Genomic DNA, 22,344 nt, shown 5'->3' on the forward strand with positions numbered 1-22,344 from the left:
ATGAATCCCTGCAGTCACGAAAGCTTTAAATCGAAATTTATGGATGAAGATGTCAATTGAAATCCCGGCGTCACGCACGAAACAAAAGATTACAACTTGAACACGGAGAAGGAGGAGGAGGCTTTCGCGCCCAGTATTATCCACCAGAGGTTTATTTCGGGTGTAGACCGCGTGAATATGAACGTTGTGCCGTTAGACCCGCCACCACCACCACCACCACCCGTCACAGCCAATTAGTGAGGGTTGTGTGACGTCCACAGAACGTGGCCCAGTTCGTTACGAGTACAGCATCACACCGGTGGTGTGTTGGAGAGTAAACCCGCTATTGTAATCGTAGTTGTTACAATGTCTCTCACTTGCTACTCAAAAGCGTCATTCGCTGCGTTCTTAATTAGATTCATTGTTACAATTGTAATGATTGCAATTGTAATTGCAAAAAATATTAATGAATTATAATTGAATGCTTAATTAATTCATTCATTATTACTATCCATTATTTCAATGTAAATTAAATTGTTGTAATTATAATTACAATAATTGTAATTGTGCTGACAATCAGCTTAATTAGTAAGTACAATTGCAATAATTAGATTAATTACCACAATTGTAAGAATTAATCTGATTAGATTGATGGTAATAATTTTAATAAATTAGATTAATTAGTACGATTGCAATAAGTAACCTAATTAGGAACGCGAGCGAACGAGGCTTGTAATTGTTGCGGATGACGAACCCCCGTGACTAAATTGGATGTTGTCCGGGTGGTGCGATCTAAACCCCCCCCGAAAAAACCCCTCCGTTATAATTACACAAACAAAGACGCAGATCCCCCGCGTAGCCCACGTAGGCTGACGGGGCAAGGGTCGTCAGCGAGCGCGCACTAAGGCTGAGTGCAGATGTCGTCTATAAACCCGCCGCTCCAGGTACTCAATTTTTTACGGCTGAGTCGACCTACGAGACGGTCCAGGACCGGTTTCTGATCACCGTCATCGACGTCGGTGTTGGTCCGCGGTGAGCGGGAATCGAACTCAGGTGGCCGGGTTCGTAGCGTGGTTCGCTAACCACCACCACCGCTTTCCACGCACGCACGCAAAAGACAAAGATTCCCGTGTAAATTTCGATTTAAAGCTTTCGTGACTGCAGGGATTCATCTTCTTGGTTCTTTCGGTAAAGTCACGTAGAAGGGAAGAAATAAAATAATAAAAATAAAACATAATGAAATACAATTCATCTTTATTCTTTCGGTAAAGTCACGTAGAAGGGAAATAATAAAATAATAATAATAAAACATAATTAAAATACAATTCTCACGACGTTTCGGCCACAACGCAAGCAGCCGTCCTCAGGTGAAGAACAGGTCTGTCGGAAAGACAGCGTCTGAATGAGACCGACCTGTTCTTCACCTGAGGACGGCTGCTTGCGTTGTGGCCGAAACGTCGTGAGAATTATTTTACTATGTTTTATTATTATTATTTTATTATTTCCCTTCTACGTGACTTTACCGAAAGAACCAAGAAGATGAATCCCCCGTGTAGCCTTAACAGACTGTTGGGGCAAGTGCTGTAAGCTGTGGGCCTCGGTGGCCAGCACCACACCCGCCTGCCCGGCCGCCTTTGTCTCCCCAGTGGCGACGATGCCTTGGTTAAAGCGCTACGCGGAAATTTAAGGTGAGATTATAGCTCATTCCGTCGCTCCATCTCCACCGTGGCCGTCCCCTTTCCCGTGTCGAGCACGGATTTTTTTTATTTTTCAACGTATTCCACCCCCCCCCCCCCCCCCCCCCCCACGTTTTACTCTACAACTTTTCCCGCGTGTGTCGCATTAAACAGCGGTCATTATATGCTTCAAACACGTCCCGAATTGTTTAATGTGCCATCCCCTATGTTCCACACGCGTGTGAAATATGTGGCTTATCCCCCCCCCCCCCCCCCCCCAAGTCACATGATCTAACGTGCATCTGTCCGTACGTTCACATTCTATAACGAGTGTCGCCTACGCTTAAAACAAGTCCTGCAAGCCTCAACATATCCGTCCTGTGCTCAGAATGCACAACGCGTCCTGCGATCTAGCGTACATCTCTCCCTGTGTTCGACGGCTTGGACGCGGCTCGTACACCCCTGCTGCGTTCGGCAAGCGGCAGCGGCAGTAGCAGCGGCAGCAGCAGCAGCGGCAGTAGCAGCAGCGGCAGCAGCCTCTTTAATCCTCTATCTGCGCTGTTCCATCTGCTCGGCACGCTTGGCTCGCCTAGGACTCCGTCGCCACACACGGACCCCACGAGGATTTTTTGTTTAATGTTTAATGTCGCCAGCCCCCTTGTGAGTTTTCATGCAACTCACCGACCGAACGACGTTATTTAACCTTCGAACGCTCCACATCCCTACATCCAAATCTCTCTATCCCGTAATCATCACCGCCGCCATTACCATCAAAGATAAAGACGCCCCCCTCCCCCCCAAACCGTGTAGCTTTTAGGAGGCTAACAGCGAGTGCTGTTAGCAGCAGCACCTTGTGAAGGCCGGCACGGCACACGAAGTGGGGGAGGAGGGGTGGGTGGGTGGGTTGGTTGGACATCGTACCCCCGATTTGGCACGGGTTGGTTGCGTATGGTGTGAAAGTTCGGCACAAGTACGTACATCACGCCCGCCTGCCCGCCCACCCGCCTCTGTCTACAAAGTGACGATGTTTTACACCTCCCACCGAGGTACCCGTTTGAGGCTGAGCTGACCTAGAGGAGGAGGCCACAGGTGACGTCGATTCTAAATGTGGAGGGGAAAACCGGAGAACCCCGGAGAAAAATCCACGCGCCCACAGAGAGAGAGACACTACCTTGCCTGTATACCAGGCAATGTAGTTAACATCTCCTAGCCACCGTGATGATGATGAGAGAGAGAGAGACACGCAAACTCCAAATATACAGCAGCAGGCGTCACGGGGTCGGGATCGAACCCACGACCTCCTGTATACCACACGAGGTAGTCAACATCTCCTATCTACCGTGATGATGATGAGAGAGAGAGACACGCAAACTCCAAATATACAGCAGCAGGCGTCACGGGGTCGGGATCGAACCCACGACCTCCTGTACACCAGGCGAGGTAGTCAACATCTCCTAGCCACCGTGATGATGATGAGAGAGAGAGACACGCAAACTCCAAATATACAGCAGCAGGCATAACGGTCGGGATCGAACCCACGACCTCCTGTACACCAGGCGAGGTAGTCAACATCTCCTAGCCACCGCGGCTATGAGTGAACACGGAGGAAAACTTACGCAGAAAAATTGGGGGGAGGCAGGGGGGTAGAGAGAACGTTGCCAAACTCCAGACGCGCAATAGACACCCGGAAATTCCACCCAGGCGGGTATCAAACCCAGGCCCTTCTTGCCGCGAGGGACAGGGAGTTTGCCCGCCGTAGACTTCACGACGCTGTCGTTTTCTTCAACGCCCCCCCCCCCCCCGCGTGTCCCCCCCCCTCAACCCCGAACAAAAAAACGGATGCTGATTGTAACGCGTTTACTTCTGCCGCATCGATCGTGGCTGTTGTAAGGGCTCTGAACGGGTGAAGGTTTTAAATCGATGGATCGAGTTTCTCTCTCTGTGTGTGTGTTGTATTGATGTGAGTCGGTGTGTGATTAGGTGTGTGTGCATGTGAGTAGGTAGGTGAGTAGTCGCGGGGAGCGGTAGTGGTAGCGGTTAGCGCTACGCTGCGCTACGAACCCGGCGACACGGGTTGAATTCCCGCTCACGGCCAACACCCAGTGACGATTATCAGAACCGGTCGTGGGCCTCCCCTAGGTCGGCTCAGCCTCAAATGAGCACCGGGTGCGGAGTGTAAACATCGCCACTGCTCCCCTCCACGCACTCTCCTACCTCTCCCCTCTCATCTCACTCCACTCCCCTCTCATCTCACTCCACTCCCCTCCACGCACTCTCCTGCCCCTCCCCTCTCATCTCACTCCACTCCCCTCTCATCTCACTCCACTCCCCTCTCATCTCACTCCACTCCCCTCCACGCACTCTCCTGCCCCTCCCCTCTCATCTCACTCCACTCCCCTCTCATCTCACTCCACTCCCCTCCACGCACTCTCCTACCTCTCCCCTCTCATCTCACTCCACTCCCCTCTCATCTCACTCCACTCCCCTCTCATCTCACTCTACTCCCCTCCACGCACTCTCCTGCCTCTCCCCTCTCATCTCACTCCACTCCCCTCCACGCACTCTCCTGCCTCTCCCCTCTCATCTCACTCTGCCCCCCTCCACGCACTCTCCTGCCTCTCCCCTCTCATCTCACTCCACTCCCCTCCACGCACTCTCCTACCTCTCCCCTCTCATCTCACTCCACTCCCCTCCACGCACTCTCCTACCTCTCCCCTCTCATCTCACTCTGCCCCCCTCCACGCACTCTCCTGCCTCTCCCCTCTCATCTCACTCCACTCCCCTTCCACGCACTCTCCTACCTCTCCCCTCTCATCTCACTCTGCTCCCCTTCCCTCTCATAGCAGGGGTTACCAAAAATATTTCCAAAATCATGAGCAAACACAAGATCCAGATTCGATTTAACACGGTACATCAAATCTGTGATCTGATCCCATCTGTAAAGGATGTGATCCCTGACTTGCAATACCCCGGCGTCTACAAACTAAGCTGTGTCTGCGGCAGTAGTTATATTGGGGAAACTAAGCGACATGTCTCGGACCGTGTTCGTGAACGCAAGGCGGATCTGAAACACGGTAGGACCAATACCTCGGCCGTGGCTGATCATTGTTTAAATGCGGTGTGCTCACACAAAATTAATTTCTCTAAGACGAAGGGACTTTGCAAACCCACTGGCTATCAACAAAGATTTGTTCGTGAAGCCATCCATATATACAGACACAATTTCAACCGAGAAGATGGGTACAAACTCAGCAATCACTGAAAGCACGTTATCAACCAGTTTAAGTCACAACTGGCTGCGATGTTCGCATCCTACCACCTTGCGATGTTAGTTGTTATTTTCGGCTCTCTGATTTTACATTAACAGGTTACATTACTCACACTTACACGACCACCTTCGCGCGCCGACCTAGAGGTTGCGGCTCTGCGATCTGCCATTAACCTGCTAATCTCTCACATTAACACGCTAATTTCTCACATTAACACGCTAATCTCTCACATTAACATAGCCACCTCAGCGCGCTCGCCGTGGAGGCCGCTCACCGATCTTACATTAACATGCTAATTTTTATATTCCTAGGTTTTTTCGGTAAAGTCACGTAGGTAAAAAAATTAAAATTAATAAAAGTAAAATAAAAAAATCACGACGTTTCGGAGGCAACACAAGTTTCCGTGTTCAGGTGGAACCGTCACAGCACGCTTGCTGTATCAAGTAAATGAGAGATTCCAAGAAATACTACCCCGTATATATATACTGGTTGAGGGGGTGTGTCTCCCTGTGTCTCTCACCCAGTGTGTGTCTCTGTCTCCCTGTGTCTCTCTCCCAGTGTGTGTCTCTGTCTCCCTGTGTCTCTCTCTCCCAGTGTGTGTCTCTGTCTCCCTGTGTCTCTCACCCAGTGTGTGTCTGTCTCCCTGTGTCTCTCTCCCAGTGTGTGTCTCTGTCTCCCTGTGTCTCTCTCCCAGTGTGTGTCTCTGTCTCCCTGTGTCTCTCACCCAGTGTGTGTCTCTGTCTCCCTGTGTCTCTCTCCCAGTGTGTGTCTCTGTCTCCCTGTGTCTCTCACCCAGTGTGTGTCTCTGTCTCCCTGTGTCTCTCTCTCCCAGTTTGTGTCTCTGTCTCCCTGTGTCTCTCTCTCCCAGTGTGTGTCTCTGTCTCCCTGTGTCTCTCACCCAGTGTGTGTCTCTGTCTCCCTGTGTCTCTCACCCAGTGTGTGTCTCTGTCTCCCTGTGTCTCTCTCCCAGTGTGTGTCTCTGTCTCCCTGTGTCTCTCTCCCAGTGTGTGTCTCTGTCTCCCTGTGTCTCTCTCCCAGTGTGTGTCTCTGTCTCCCTGTGTCTCTCTCCCAGTGTGTGTCTCTGTCTCCCTGTGTCTCTCTCCCAGTGTGTGTCTCTGTCTCCCTGTGTCTCTCTCCCAGTGTGTGTCTCTGTCTCCCTGTGTCTCTCTCCCAGTGTGTGTCTCTGTCTCCCTGTGTCTCTCACCCAGTGTGTGTCTCTGTCTCCCTGTGTCTCTCTCCCAATGTGTGTCTCTGTCTCCCTGTGTCTCTCACCCAGTGTGTGTCTCTGTCTCCCTGTGTCTCTCTCCCAGTGTGTGTCTCTGTCTCCCTGTGTCTCTCTCCCAGTGTGTGTCTCTGTCTCCCTGTGTCTCTCTCCCAGTGTGTGTCTCTGTCTCCCTGTGTCTCTCTCCCAGTGTGTGTCTCTGTCTCTCCCTGTGTCTCTCTCTCTCTCCATAATAATAAAAAGGCCCCCTTTTTATTATTATGATGGTAAGGTTGGTGCGGCTTGAGACTACGGCTAGTCTACATAACAAAGGACTGAGCCTTTGTTATGTAGACTGGCTGAGAAGGGGGGGGGGGGGTGCCAGAGTTGTTAAAGTGCAACTGCTGCTAATGAGACCGAGCCTCAGCTGCCCCTCCCACCACTCACATTAACATCAACTGCCCCGCCCACCACTCATATTAACATCAGCTGCCCCGCCTACCACTCACATTAACATCAGCTGCCCCGCCCGCAACTCACATTAACACCAGCTGCCCCGCCCACCACTCACATTAACGTCAGCTGCCCCGCCCGCCACTCACATTAACATCAGCTGCCCTGTCCACCACTCACATTGACATCAGCTGCCCCTCCCACCACTCACATTAACATCAGCTGCCCCGCCCACCACTCGCATTAACATCAGCTGCCCCACCCACCACTCACATTAACATCAGCTGCCCCGCCCACCACTCACATTAACGTCAGCTGCCCCTCCCACCACTCACATTAACATCAGCTGCCCCGCCCACCACTCACATTAACATCAGCTGCCCTGCCCGCCACTCACATTAACATCAGCTGCCCCGTCCACCACTCACATTAACACCAGCTGCCCCGCCCGCCACTCACATTAACATCAGCTGCCCTGCCCGCCACTCACATTAACATCAGCTGCCCTGCCCACCACTCACATTAACATCAGCTGCCCCGCCCGCCACTCACATTAACATCAGCTGCCCCGCCCACCACTCACATTAACATCAGCTGCCCCCGCCCACCACTCACATTAACATCAGCTGCCCCCGCCCACCACTCACATTAACATCAGCTGCCCCACCCACCACTCACATTAACATCAGCTGCCCTGCCCGCCACTCACATTAACATCAGCTGCCCCGCCCGCCACTCACATTAACATCAGCTGCCCCCGCCCACCACTCACATTAACATCAGCTGCCCCGCCCACCACTCACATTAACATCAGCTGCCCTGCCCGCCACTCACATTAACACCAGCTGCCCCGCCCACCACTCACATTAACATCAGCTGCCCCGTCCACCACTCACATTGACATCAGCTGCCCCTCCCACCACTCACATTAACATCAGCTGCCCCTCCCACCACTCACATTAACATCGGCTGCCCCGCCCACCACTCACATTAACATCAGCTGCCCCACCCACCACTCACATTAACATCAGCTGCCCCACCCACCACTCACATTAACATCAGCTGCCCCGCCCACCACTCACATTAACATCGGCTGCCCCGCCCGCCACTCACATTAACATCAGCTGCCCCGCCACCACTCACATTAACATCAGCTGCCCCACCCACCACTCACATTAACATCAGCTGCCCCGCCACCACTCACATTAACATCAGCTGCCCCGCCACCACTCACATTAACATCAGCTGCCCCGCCACCACTCACATTAACATGAGCTGCCCCGCCCGCCACTCACATTAACATCAGCTGCCCCGCCCGCCACTCACATTAACATCAGCTGCCCCACCCGCCACTCACATTAACATCAGCTGCCCCGCCCACCACTCACATTAACATCAGCTGCCCCGCCCACCACTCACATTAACATCAGCTGCCCTGCCCGCCACTCACATTAACATCAGCTGCCCCGCCCGCCACTCACATTAACATCAGCTGCCCCGCCCACCACTCACATTAACATCAGCTGCCCCGCCCACCACTCACATTAACATCAGCTGCCCCGCCCGCCACTCACATTAACATCAGCTGCCCCGCCCACCACTCACATTAACATCAGCTGCCCTGCCCATGCTGCTGACACTTGGGCTACGCCCATTTTAAACCTCTATAAACAGTTTGCCTTTAGAGGCTAACCCCCTTTTCCTGATGACGAACGCTTGTTTTGCGATCGAAACGTCGTAGTTTTTTTGTTATTTTCTTAGAACCTATCCACGTGACTTTACCGAAAGACCCAAAGAATACGAATTCCTGCAGTCACGAAAGCTTCGAGTCAAGGTTAAATCGGCGTGCAATTTACTGTATTTGGCTGCTATACATTTCCACGTGCTGATTATGACGACAAGCCACTTCGTTGCGCTATCATTTGTGACAGCCAGGCATGCTTCTGAGAAAAGAGCTCGATAGCTCAGTGGGCCTTGGCCGCTAAAATAAAAATAGCTCTGTTTAGTTGATGCGCGTGTGTGCGTGTGTGCGTGTGTGCGCGTGTGCGAACCCGGCGGCCTGAGTTCGATTCCCGCTCACGGCCAACAACACCAGTGACGATTATCAGAACCGGCCCTGGGCCTCCCCTAGGTCGACTCAGCCTCAAATGAGTACCTGGTGCGATGTGTAAACATCGCCACTGGGGAGACAACGGCAGGCCGGGCGTGGTGTCGGCCACCCGCCCCCTCGTTTGCCGTGCCGGCCTTCATAGGTGCTCGCTAACAGCACTTGCCCCCACAGTCTGTTAGAGGCTATACGGGGGGGATCTTCGTCTTCTTGTGTTCGTGTGTGGTTGTGTGTGGTTGTGTGCGTTCGTCCGTGTGTTCATCCGTGCGTTTGTCTGCGCTTGTAGGCCTGGCCTGGCACAAGCGTCTTGGCGACGCCCCCCGCCGCTTAGAGGCGAACGGCGGATTTTGTTGTTGTTGTCGCTGCAGAGTTCGTAGGTGCTACTCGCTAACGCCACTTGCCCCAACAGTCTGTTGAGGCTATACGGGGGTGGTGGTGGTGGGATCTTTGTCTTTGGTGTGGGGGGGATTGCTGTCTTCGCGCGTGAGCACGTGAAGGCCTCACCGGCGGGTAGCAGGCGGATGCGCCCGTCGCTGGCCGCCACGTCGAGGGGCAGGTAGTCCTTGTACCACGTGACCGCGGGCTCCGGGTTGCCGCTGGCGGCGCACAGCATGGTGACGGTGCGCGTGCGCTCCACCACCTTGAGCTGCGGTGCCATGTCGATGCGCGGGAAGCCAGCAGGCACCTGCTCCTCTGTACAGGGGGAGCCGGGGTGGGCATCGGTGGGTGGGGTGGGGGGCAGGGAGGGAGGTAGGGGGAGGTGAGGGAAGACGGAGAGAGGGCAGTGTTGTTGAGAGCGAAGGTCGTGGGCGCAGCGGTGTCCGAGATGTTGACTACCTCGCCTGGTGCGCAGACGTCGTGGGTTCGATGCTGAACCCTGACGCCTGTTGCTGTATTTTTGGAGTTTGCGTGTCTCTCTCTTTCTCATCATCATCATTATCACGGTGGCTAGGAGATGTTAACCTCCTTCTCATGGTATGCAGGAGGTCGTGGGTTCCATCCCGACCCCTGACGACGCCTGCTGCTGTATTTTTGGAGTTTGCGTGTCTCTCTCTCTCTCATCATCATCACGGTGGCTAGGAGATGTTAACTACCTCGCCTGGTGTGGAGGAGGTCGTGGGTTCCATCCCGACCCCTGACGACGCCTGCTGCTGTATATTTGGAGATGGCGTGTCTCGCTCTCGCCCCGTGGTGAGATGTGAACTACCTCGCCTGGTGTACAGGAGTTCGTGGGTTCCACCCCGACCCTGTGACGCCTTCTGCTGTATATTTGGAGTGAGTGCCCCTCTTTCTTTCCCCGCGGTCGCATGGTTTTTTCCCCCTCCACATTTAAAATCGATGGGCGCTCAAGAGCATTTGGCAGCCATAAATGTCCACTTGATGATGATAAGCCACTTCGTCGGGCTATCACTTGTGACGGCCGGGGTAAAAAAATAAAAAAAATTTAAACTACAGACATCAGTCTGAGCGTCAACACGAAACGGACTGACGAAGCGGTTGGGCCAGGGGCCTCGGCAAACCAGCGGGCTCTTTGCGGAACTTCTTCGTGAAGTTATTTGACGAGAACCGCCGTCTCGTATGCACCAGGCGCGTCGCCGGCTCTTGAAATATCCAATTCGAAAAACTAAAATGGCTCGCCTTGTTATTCTATGTTTGCCGTGCCCCTGGGTTAAGCAAGCGAGCGCGCCATCGGCTAATCCTCCTCCAATTAGCGCGGTTTGCTACGCACGGGGCGAAAGGAGTTTCAGCGTGCATACGTGCGTATTAGCATGGTCGGATACGTACGGTGCGAAAGGAGTTTCAGCGTGCATACGAACGTATTAGCATGGGCGGATACGTACGGTGCGAAAGGAGTTTCAGCGCGCATACATACGTATTAGCATGGCCGGCTACGCACGGTGCGAAAGGAGTTTCAGCGTGCATACGTGCGTATTAGCATGGTCGGATACGTATGGTGCGAAAGGAGTTTCAGCGCATACGTACGTATTAGCATGGCCGGCTACGTACGGGCGAAAGGAGTTTCAGCGCATACGTACGTATTAGCATGGCCGGCTACGTACGGTGCGAAAGGAGTTCGACTTAAATATGTATTAGCACGGGTGGCTACGTAGGGTGCGAAAGAAGTTCAACGTACACACGTATTAGCACAGTTAGTTACGTACGGGGCGAAAGAAGTTTAACGTACGTACACACATACACACGTACAAGCCAACTTGGCCGGGAGGCAAATCAACATCGCCCGAGTGGGAAAGGGACCTGATTGTTTAATGAGAGCTTCTTCTAAGCTTTGTTTAATTGGGTCTCTGGAGGGAGCGGGGGTGGGGGTTGTGTCTTCTCTCTCATCGACATCACTGAGCTTGGGGCGAGTGGAGGGGGAGGGGGGGCGGAATTTGTTGCGGGGAGCGGTGGCGCAGCGGTTAGCGCGCGCCACGCTACGCACACCGGCGGCGGTGGGCCGAGTTCCGTTTTCTTGAACCGGTCCTGGCCCTCCGCCGCTCGAATCAACGTCATCCGTTCATCGGTCATTTGACCCGCCACTGTGCCGGTAAATACAAAAGACCACTTTGCGTTGAGCCGTCATTTTTTTGTGGTGGTGAACGCTTCTAAAAAATAAAAAGAGCTCAATGGGGGGCCGACGTAGAAACTAAACGACGGGCTGACGTACCCTGAACACCGTGACGTGACCACAGGAGAGAAAGAAAGAGACACAAACTCCAAATACACAGCAGCAGGCGTCACAGGATGGAACCCACGACCTCCTGTATACCGGGCGAGGTAGTTAACATCTCACCACGGGGAGAGAAAAACACCCTAACTCTACATATACAGCAGGTGTCAGGGTCAGGATCGAACCCACGACCTCCTGTATACCAGGCGAGGTAGTTAACATCTCACCATTGGGAGAGAGCGAGACACGGAAACTCCAAATACACAGCAGCGGGCACCACATGGTCGGGATCAAACCCACGACCTCCTGTATACCGGGCGAGGTAGTCAACATCTCCTAGCTGACCGTGGCCGGACAGAGGTGACCTCTGGGATGAAATAATAACAATTTATTTATTCTCTCTCTCTCGTTTTTTTTCTTCTTCTCAAGGACGAAACAAAATGAAGCGGATGAGCGGCGGGGCCTGCAGCGGAGTTAATGAAGTGAAATCCGGCGCGGGCGGGCGGGCGGGCGTAAAAAAAACACATGCTAAGACCCCCCCCCCCACCGCCCCCCACCGTGCAGCCTCAACAGACTGTTGGGGCGATCGCAACAGATGCGGATTTCACCACCCTGATGCACAAGCGGGAACATTTTTTTAAATCCTTTATATTAAGTTCACTTGCGTGCTTGCTTGCTTACGACCGTGCAAATCTTTCGGTCGTTTTTAAACCCACTTCCCGTGATCCAATCGAGCTGACATTTTGCACACAGACTCGTCGTGCGTGACAATTTATTTTCGTGAAAAAATGTTTTCCAAAATTTTACACTTTTTAGGAAATTTTTTTTGTTATATTTAATTACCAATTGCTTAATGGTGGCAGGAAATCATCTGACCCATAGGTGGCAGCCATCTCAAGCCAGAGGACGAGAGGACTCTAGCCGCCACGCATATAAAGGATTTATAGTGAAAAACTTAGTTTTTACGGGTTAATTTTTTTTTCTTCTTCGAAACTCTCCAGCGGTAGCGTGCGACTGTGGTCATCCGCCCCCCCCGCCCTCCGTGACAACGCGATGCACCGATCCTCGGACGCGAAGGAGGCATCGTCGCGGCGATGCACCGCGTCGATTTGCTCCCGACGCGGCTGCCCGGGGCTTGACCGCCCGGACGCGCGAAGTCGCGTTGTCGTCGCTCTGCCATCGGCCGCCCTCGACGGAGCGACGTGCGCCGAGGACCAGTTCAAACGATCGTCACCGGCGCGGTTGGCGTTGGCCGTGAGCCGGGAATCGAAGTCGGGTTCGCAGCCGGGTTCGTGGCGCGGCGCGGCAAGCGCTACGTCACCGCTCCACCACCACTATCACCAAAGACAAAGACCACCCGTGTAGCCTCTAGCAGACTGTTGGGGCAAGTGCTGTTAGCGAGTAGCAGCAACATCTATGAAAGAGACAAAGACAAAGATCCCCCGTGTAGCCTCCAAAAGACTGTTGGGGCAAGTGCTGTTAGCGAGTAGCAGCAGCACCTATGAAGGAGACAAAGACAAATATCCCCCGTGTAGCCTCTAACAGACTGTCGGGGCAAGTGCTGTTAGCGAGTAGCAGCAACATCTATTATAGAGACAAAGACAAAGATCCCCCGTGTAGCCTCTAACAAGACTGTTGGGGCAAGTGCTGATAGTGGGTAGCTGCAGCACCTATGAAGGAGACAAAGACAAAGATCCCCCGTGTAGCCTCTAACAAGACTGTTGGGGCAAGTGTTGTTAGCGAGTAGCAGCAACATCTATTAAAGAGACAAAGACAAAGATCCCCCGTGTAGCCTCTAACAAGACTGTTGGGGCAAGTGCTGTTAGCGAGTAGCAGCAGCAGCACCTATGAAGGAGACAAAGACAAAGATCCCCCGTGTAGCCTCTAACAAGACTGTAGGGGCAAGTGCTGATAGCGGGTAGCACCTATGAAGGCCGGCACGGTACACGAGGGGGTGGGTGGCCAGCACCACGCCCGACCGCCTTTGTCTCCCCAGTGGCGATGTTTACTACACATCGCACCAGGCACTCATTTGAGGCTGAGTTGACCTAGGGGAGGTCCAGGACCGGTTCAGATAATCGACACCGGTGTTGGCCATGAGCGGGAATCGAATTCGGGTGCTGGGTTCATAGCGCAGCGTAGCGCTCACCGCTACACCATACACAGGCCACTCAAGAACCACACTCACACACACCAACACACCACATCACACATACACACACCAACACACCACATCACACACACACACCACACCACATCGCACTCACACACACACAAACACACCACATCTCACTCACACACACCAACACACCACATCACACACACACACCAACACACCACATCACACACACACACCAACACACCACATCACACACACACACCAACACACCACATCACACACACACACCAACACACCACATCACACACACACACACCAACACACCACATCGCACTCACACACCCCAACACACCATATCACACACACACACACCAACACACCACATCACACACACACACACCAACACACCACATCACACTCACACACACACACCAACACACCACATCTCACACACACCAACACACCACATCACACACACACCAACACACCACATCACACACTCACACACCACATCACACTCACACCAACACACCACATCACACACTCACACCAACACACCACATCACACTCACACACACACACCAACACACCACATCTCACACACACCAACACACCACATCACATTCACACACACCACATCACACTCACACCAACACACCACATCACACACTCACACCAACACACCACATCACACTCACACACACACCAACACACCACATCTCACACACACCAACACACAACATCACACACTCACACACACCAACACATCACATCACACACACCACATCACACTCACACCAACACACCACATCACACTCACACACACACACCAACACACCACATCTCACACACACCAACACACCACATCTCTCACACACAGCAGCACACATCACACACACACCAACACACCACATCACACTCACACACACCAACACACTACATCACACTCACAAACACCAACACACCACATCACACACACACCAACACACCACATCTCTCACACACACCAACACACCACATCACACCAAACATCACACACACCACATCACACACACACCAACACACCACATCACACCACACATCACACACACCACATATCTCACACACACCAACACATCACACTCACACACACCAACACTCCACATCACACCAACACCCCACATCACACACACACCAACACACCACATCACACTCAAACCAACACACCACATCACACCAACACACCAACACATCTCACTCACACCAACACACCACATCACATCTCACCAACACACCAACACACACCACATCACACACACACCAACACCCCAAAACGCGCATCCATCCACAACAACACTATCCCACCACCGCGGCCACACAAGACGAAGCGAAGAGAGAGAGCGAGAGAGAGCGAGAAGAGCGAGCGAGGGGTGAGTCCACCAGGCGAGAAGATACAACAGTCGACAGCGCCGTCTAATCTCTCCGGCCGCTTCCTAAGTGGATAACAAATCAGATTGCTCCGAGATTTTATTATTTATTTATTTGTCTCCTCTGCTGCCGCCGCTGAGCCGCTCGCTTTGCTCGCTCACGCATGCACGTGAGCAAAAATATAGACAAAGATCCCCCGTGTAGCCTCTAACAGACTGTCGGGGCAAGTGCTGTCAGCGAGTAGCAGCAGCGCCTATGAAGGAGACAAAGACAAAGATCCCCCGTGTAGCCTCTAACAGACTGTCGGGGCAAGTGCTGTCAGCGAGTAGCAGCAGCACCTATGAAGGAGACAAAGACAAAGATCCCCCGTGTAGCCTCTAACAGACTGTCGGGGCAAGTGCTGTCAGCGAGTAGCAGCAGCGCCTATGAAGGAGACAGAGACAAAGGTCCCCCGTGTAGCCTCTAGCAGACTTGGGGCAAGTGCTGTTAGCGAGTAGCAGCAGCAGCCTATGAAGGAGACACAGACAAAGATCCCCCGTGTAGCCTCTAACAGACTGTCGGGGCAAGTGCTGTCATCAAGTAGCAGCAGCAGCACCAATGAAGGAGACAAAGACAAAGATCCCCCGTGTAGCCTCTAACAGACTGTTGGGGCAAGTGCTGTTAGCGAGTAGTAGCGCCTACAAAAACAAAGATCCCCCGTGTAGCCTCTAACAGACTGTCGGGGCAAGTGCACAGTAGCGTCCTTCACGAGCCTCCTCCACAGAGGCCGATCTTAACACCGCTGGTACCAGTCGTCGGCAAGTCCACTCAGCTCAACGTCCTCCTGTACCACATCACTCCATCTCTTCTCTAGCCCGTGCCACGCCCGTTTACCAGATCATCGGCATGCATAACATGGTTGAGCAATAGGGAGCCATCCCTTGACCGCACCCGGGCATCGATCAGCCTCCCATTGTATCTGTACCAGATTGAAATTCCTCCGGTACAGCTATTGAAGGCTTCACAAACGACGTGGTTGAAATAGATGTTAAATAATGTGGGAGCCAGAGGACATCCCTGTCGCACCCCAAGGTGTACAAGGAATGGCTCCGACTCCCGGCCACGTAGTTTTACCCGGGCCCGCTCACCAGCATGAAGGTCCTTAGTGATCGTGAGCAGAGTGTCAGGGACTCCGAAAGCACAAGGAACAACCCAGAGCCCAGGCCTACTGATGGTATCATAAGCCTTGATCAGGTCAATAAAGTAGAGATGTAGGTCTTGTTGGAATTCCCTACACCTCTGCTGTAGCAGACGGACAGAAAATATGGCATCTGTGCAGGACCGCCCTTTCCTGAAACCGCATTGGGGCTCCGCAAGCCTCTCCTCAGCGTGTCCTAGCAAGGCGATGTTGAATAATCCTTGCCAGGACCTTTCCCGGCAGACAAGATGTGGGCCACTGCTTGACGCACATTGGCACGGCAAGACGGAGAGAGGAGCAAGTGGAAGCAAACAAAAATGACGAAATGTTGCAATGCAGTGGACACCACCACCGCCACCACCACCGCCACCACCACCGCCACCACCACCACCAACACCGCCACCACCACCACCGCCACCACCACCACCACCACCACCGCCACCACCACCACCAACACCGCCACCACCACCACCGCCGCCACCACCGCCACCACCGCCACCACCACCGCCACCACCACCACCACCACCGCCACCGCCACCACCGCCACCACCACCACCACCGCCGCCACCACCGCCACCACCCCCGCCATCACCGCCACCACCGCCGCCACCGCCACCACCACCACCGCCACCACCACCACCAACACCGCCACCGCCACCACCGCCACCACCACCACCACCGCCGCCACCACCGCCACCACCCCCGCCATCACCGCCACCACCGCCACCACCACCACCACCACCACCGCCACCAACACCACCAACACCGCCACCGCCACCACCGCCACCACCACCACCACCGCCGCCACCACCGCCACCACCCCCGCCATCACCGCCACCACCGCCACCACCACCACCACCACCACCGCCACCAACACCGCCACCACCACCACCGCCACCACCACCACCACCACCGCCGCCACCGCCACCACCACCACCACCGCCGCCACCACCGCCACCACCCCCGCCATCAACACCACCAACACCGCCACCGCCACCACCGCCACCACCACCACCACCACCGCCGCCACCGCCACCACCACCACCACCGCCGCCACCACCGCCACCACCCCCGCCATCACCACCACCACCGCCACCACCACCACCACCACCACCGCCACCAACACCGCCACCACCACCACCGCCGCCACCACCGCCACCACCGCCGCCACCGCCGCCGCCACCTACTTACCAGGACTGTCTGCCTCACTGATCGCGATGATGATGATGAAGGTGATGCTTGTGGTGTTAGGATTCAGTCCGGTTGCTAATTAACTCCACAACACCCCCCCCCCACCCCGCAATGTTACATTAAGTTTGGTTCTGCAATTAATTTTTGACTTAAAGTTTCCGTGACTGCAAGAATTCATATTCTTTGGGTCTTTCGGTAAAGTCACGTAGATAGAAAAATAATACGATCATCACGACGTTTCGATCGCAACACAGGCGGTCGTCATCAGGAGGAAAAAAACTATTTCCTGATGAAAACCGCTTGTGCTGCGATCGAAACGTCGTAGTTTTTAAATCGTTTATATTAAGTTCACTTGCTTGCTTGCTTGCGCGCTTACGACCGTGCAAATCTTTCGGTCGTTTTTTTACCCACTTCCAGTGATCCAATCGAGCTGACATTTTGCACACAGACTCGTTGTGCATGACAATTAATTTTCGTGAAAATGTTTTCCCAAAAAAAATTATATGTAATTACCAACTGCTAAATGGTGGCAAGCAATCATCTGACCCATAGGTGGCAGCCATCTCAAGCCAGAAGACGAGAGGACTCTAGCCGCCACGCATATAAAGGATTTATAGTGAAAAACATTTTTTTTACGGGTACATTTTTTTGTTATTTTCTTTGAACCTATCTACGTGACTTTACCGAAAGACCCCAAGAATCTGCAATGAATGTTGGCTAAACTGCAGCTCTGACAATCAATATCGGCCCTCGTGTAATTCGTAGCTCGGCTGCCCACGTACGGTACAGGTATGTGTGTACGTTGAACTTTTTTCGCACCGTACGCAACCAGTCGTGCTAATCGGAGGTGCTGGGGGAAGGACAACAAACTGTGGGTCTCTGTGTGAGTCTATGGGTCTCTGTGTGAGTCTGTGGGTCTCTGTGTGAGTCTATGGGTCTCTGTGTGAGTCTATGGGTCTCTGTGTGAGTCTATGGGTCTCTGTGTGAGTCTGTGGGTCTCTGTGTGAGTCTATGGGTCTCTGTGTGAGTCTGTGGGTCTCTGTGTGAGTCTATGGAGTCTCTGTGTGAGTCTATGGGTCTCTGTGTGAGTCTATGGGGCTCTGTGTGAGTCTATGTGTCTCTGTGAGTCTATGGGTCTCTGTGTGAGTCTATGGGTCTCTGTGTGAGTCTATGGGTCTCTGTGTGAGTCTATGGGTCTCTGTGTGGGTCTATGAGTCTCTGTGTGAGTCTATGGGTCTCTGTGTGAGTCTATGGGTCTCTGTGTGAGTCTATGGGTCTCTGTGTAAGTCTATGTGTCTCTGTGTGAGTCTATGGGTCTCTGTGTGAGTCTGTGGGTCTCTGTGTGAGTGTATGGGTTTCTGTGTGAGTCTGTGGGTCTCTGTGAGTCTATGGGTCTCTGTGTGAGTCTATGAGTCTCTGCGTGAGTCTATGGGTTTCTGTGTGAGTCTATGGGTCTCTGTGTGGGTCTATGAGTCTCTGTGTAAGTGTATGGGTCTCTGTGTGAGTCTATGGGTTTCTGTGTGAGTCTATGGGTCTCTGTGTGAGTCTATGGGTCTCTGTGTGAGTCTATGGGTCTCTGTGTGAGTCTGTGGGTCTCTGTGTGAGTCTATGGGTCTCTGTGTGAGTCTATGGGTCTCTGTGTGAGTCTATGGGTCTCTGTGTGAGTCTATGGGTCTCTGTGTGAGTCTATGGGGCTCTGTGTGAGTCTACGTGTCTCTGTGAGTCTATGGGTCTCTGTGTGAGTCTATGGGTCTCTGTGTGAGTCTATGGGTCTCTGTGTGAGTCTATGGGGCTCTATGTGAGTCTATGTGTCTCTGTGAGTCTATGGGTCTCTGTGTGAGTCTATGGGTCTCTGTGTGAGTCTATGGGTCTCTGTGTGAGTCTATGGGTCTCTGTGTGAGTCTATGGGTCTCTGTGTGAGTCTATGGGTCTCTGTGTGAGTCTATGGGTCTCTGTGTGAGTCTATGGGTCTCTGTGTGAGTCTATGGGTCTCTGTGTGAGTCTATGGGTCTCTGTGTGAGTCTATGGGTCTCTGTGTGAGTCTATGGGGCTCTGTGTGAGTCTATGGGTCTCTATGAGTCTGTGGGTCTCTGTGAGTCTATGGGTCTCTGTGTGAATTTATGGGTCTCTGTGTGAGTCTATGGGTCTCTGTGTGAGTCTGTGGGTCTCTGTGTGAGTCTATGGGTCTCTGTGTGAGTCTATGGGTATCTGTGTGAGTCTGTGGGTCTCTGTGTGAGTCTATGGGTCTCTGTGTGAGTCAATTGGTCTCTGTGTGAGTCTATGGGTCTCTGTGTGAGTCTATGGGTTTCTGTGTGAGTCTATGGGTCTCTGTGTGAGTCAATTGGTCTCTGTGTGAGTCTATGGGTCTCTGTGTGAGTCTATGGGTTTCTGTGTGAGTCTATGGGTCTCTGTGTGAGTCTGTGGGTCTCTGTGTGAGTCTATGGGTCTCTGTTGTGTGAGTCTATGGGTCTCTGTGTGAGTCTATGGGTCTCTGTGTGAGTCTATGGGTCTCTGTGTGAATCTCTGGGTCTCTGTGTGAGTCTATGGGTCTCTGTGTGAGTCTATGGGTCTCTGTGTGAGTCTATGGGTCTCTGTGTGAGTCTATGGGGCTCTGTGTGAGTCTATGGGTCTCTGTGTGAGTCTATGGGTCTCTGTGTGAGTCTATGGGTATCTGTGTGAGTCTGTGGGTCTCTGTGAGTCTATGGGTCTCTGTGTGAGTCTATGGGTCTATGTGTGAGTCTATGGGTCTCTGTGTGAATCTCTGGGTCTCTGTGTGAGTCTATGGGTCTCTTTGTGATTCTATGGTGGTCTGTGTGAGTCTATGGGTCTCTAAGTTAGTCTGTGGGTCTCTGTGTGAATTTATGGGTCTCTATGTGAGTCTATGGGTCTTTGTGTTAGTCTATGGGTTTCTGTGTGCGTCTATGGTTCTCTGCTGTGTGAGTCTATGAGTCTATATGTGAGTCTACGGGTCTCTGTGTGAGTCTATGGGTCTCTGTGTGAGTCTATGGGTCTCTGTGTGAGTCTATGGGTCTCTGTGTGAGTCTATGGGTCTCTGTGTGAGTCTAGGGTCTCTGGAGAGTATATGGGTCTCAGTGTGAGTCTATGGTGTCTCTGTGTGTGAGTCTATGGGTTCGGTGATCTATGGGTCTCTGTGTGAGTCTAGGGTCTCTGTGTGAGCTATGGGTCTCTGTTGAGTCTATGGTCTATGTGTAATTCTATGGGTTCTCTGTGTGACGGTATATGGGTATCTTTCTGTGTGAGTCTATGGGTCTCTGTGTAAGTCTATGGGTCTCTGTGTGAGTCTATGGGTCTCTGTGTGAGTCTATGGGTCTCTGTGTGAGTCTATGGGTCTCTGTGGGTCTATGGGTCTCTGTGTGGGTCTATGGGTCTCTGTGTGATGGGTCTCTGTGTGAGTCTATGGGTCTCTGTGTGAGTCTCTGGGTCTCTATGTGAGTCTATGGGTCTCTGTGGAGTCTATGGGTCTCTGTGTGAGTCTATGGGTCTCTGTGTGAGTCTATGGGTCTCTGTGTGAGTCTGGGTCTCTGTGTGAGTCTATGGGTCTCTGTGTGAGTCTATGGGTCTCTGTGTGAGTCTATGGTTCTCTGTGTGAGTTTATGGGTCTCTGTGTGAGTCTATGGGTATCTGTGTGAGTCTGTGGGTCTCTGTGAGTCTATGGGTCTCTGTGTGAGTCTATGGGTCTCTGTGTGAGTCTATGGGTCTCTGTGTGAGTCTATGGGTCTCTGTGTGAGTCTATGGGTCTCTGTGTGAGTCTATGGGTCTCTGTGTGAGTCTATGGGTCTCTGTGTGAGTCTATGGGTCTCTGTGTGAGTCTATGGGTCTGTGTGAGTCTATGTGTCTCTGTGAGTCTATGGGTCTCTGTGTGAGTCTATGGGTCTCTGTGTGAGTCTATGGGTCTCTGTGTGAGTCTATGGGTCTCTGTGTGAGTCTATGGGTCTCTGTGTGGGTCTATGAGTCTCTGTGTGAGTCTATGGGTCTCTGTGTGAGTCTATGGGTCTCTGTGTGAGTATGGGTCTCTGTGTAAGTCTAGGGTCTCTGTGTGAGTCTATGGGTCTCTGTGTGAGTCTGGGGTCTCTGTGTGAGTCTATGGGTTCTGTGTGAGTCTGTGGGTCTCTGTGAGTCTATGGGTCTCTGTGTGAGTCTATGGGTCTCTGTGAGTCTATGGGTTCTGTGTGAGTCTATGGGTCTGTGGGTCTATGAGTCTCTGTAAGTGTATGGGTCTCTGTGAGTCTATGGGTCTCTGTGTGAGTCTATGGGTCTCTGTGTGAGTCTATGGGTCTCTGTGTGAGTCTATGGGTCTCTGTGTGAGTCTGGGTCTCTGTGTGAGTCTACGGGTCTCTGTGTGAGTCTATGGGTCTCTGTGTGAGTATGGGTCTTGTGTGAGTCTATGGGTCTCTGTGTGAGTCTATGGGCTCTGTGTGAGTCTATGTCTCTGTGAGTCTATGGGTCTCTGTGTGAGTCTATGGGTCTCTGTGTGAGTCTATGGGTCTCTGTGTGAGTCTATGGGTCTCTGTGTGAGTCTAGGGTCTCTGTGAGTCTATGGGTCTCTGTGTGAGTCTATGGGTCTCTGTGTGAGTCTATGGGTCTCTGTGTGAGTCTATGGGTCTGTGTGAGTCTATGGGTCTCTGTGTGAGTCTATGGGTCTCTGTGTGAGTCTATGGGTCTCTGTGTGAGTCTATGGGTCTCTGTGTGAGTCTATGGGTCTCTGTGTGAGTCTATGGGTCTCTGTGTGAGTCTATGGGTCTCTGTGTGAGTCTATGGGTCTCTGTGTGAGTCTATGGGTCTGTGTGAGTCTATGGGTCTCTGAGTCTGGGTCTCTGTGGAGTATGGGTCTCTGTGTGAGTCTATGGGTCTCTGTGTGAGTCTATGGGTCTCTGTGAGTCTATGGGTCTCTGTGTGAGTCTATGGGTCTCTGTGTGAGTCTATGGGTCTCTGTGTGAGTCTATGGGTCTCTGTGTGAGTCTATGGGTCTCTGTGTGAGTCTATGGGTCTCTGTGTGAGTCTGTGGGTCTCTGTGAGTCTATGGGTCTCTGTGTGAGTCTATGGGTCTTGTGTGAGTATATGGGTTCTGTGTGAGTC

At 52.8% G+C, this 22,344-nt stretch overlaps 1 protein-coding gene across 3 annotated transcripts in view; it reads right to left on the minus strand.

Moving 5' to 3' along the window:
* The window catches only part of LOC133359255 (receptor-type tyrosine-protein phosphatase S-like), a 228,283-nt gene that overhangs the window by 141,927 nt on the left and 64,012 nt on the right, over positions 1-22,344 (minus strand). For all 3 annotated transcript variants that reach the window (XM_061577733.1, XM_061577734.1, XM_061577732.1), the window contains exon 4: positions 9,190-9,378. In XM_061577733.1, coding sequence (XP_061433717.1) covers positions 9,190-9,378 — 189 coding nt within the window. The remainder of the gene's footprint in view (positions 1-9,189; positions 9,379-22,344) is intronic.

The sequence above is a fragment of the Lethenteron reissneri genome, chromosome 64, assembly GCF_015708825.2.
Source record: "Lethenteron reissneri isolate LAM-NWPU_2019-01 chromosome 64, ASM1570882v1, whole genome shotgun sequence".
In the NCBI taxonomy this organism is placed as follows: domain Eukaryota; kingdom Metazoa; phylum Chordata; class Hyperoartia; order Petromyzontiformes; family Petromyzontidae; genus Lethenteron; species Lethenteron reissneri.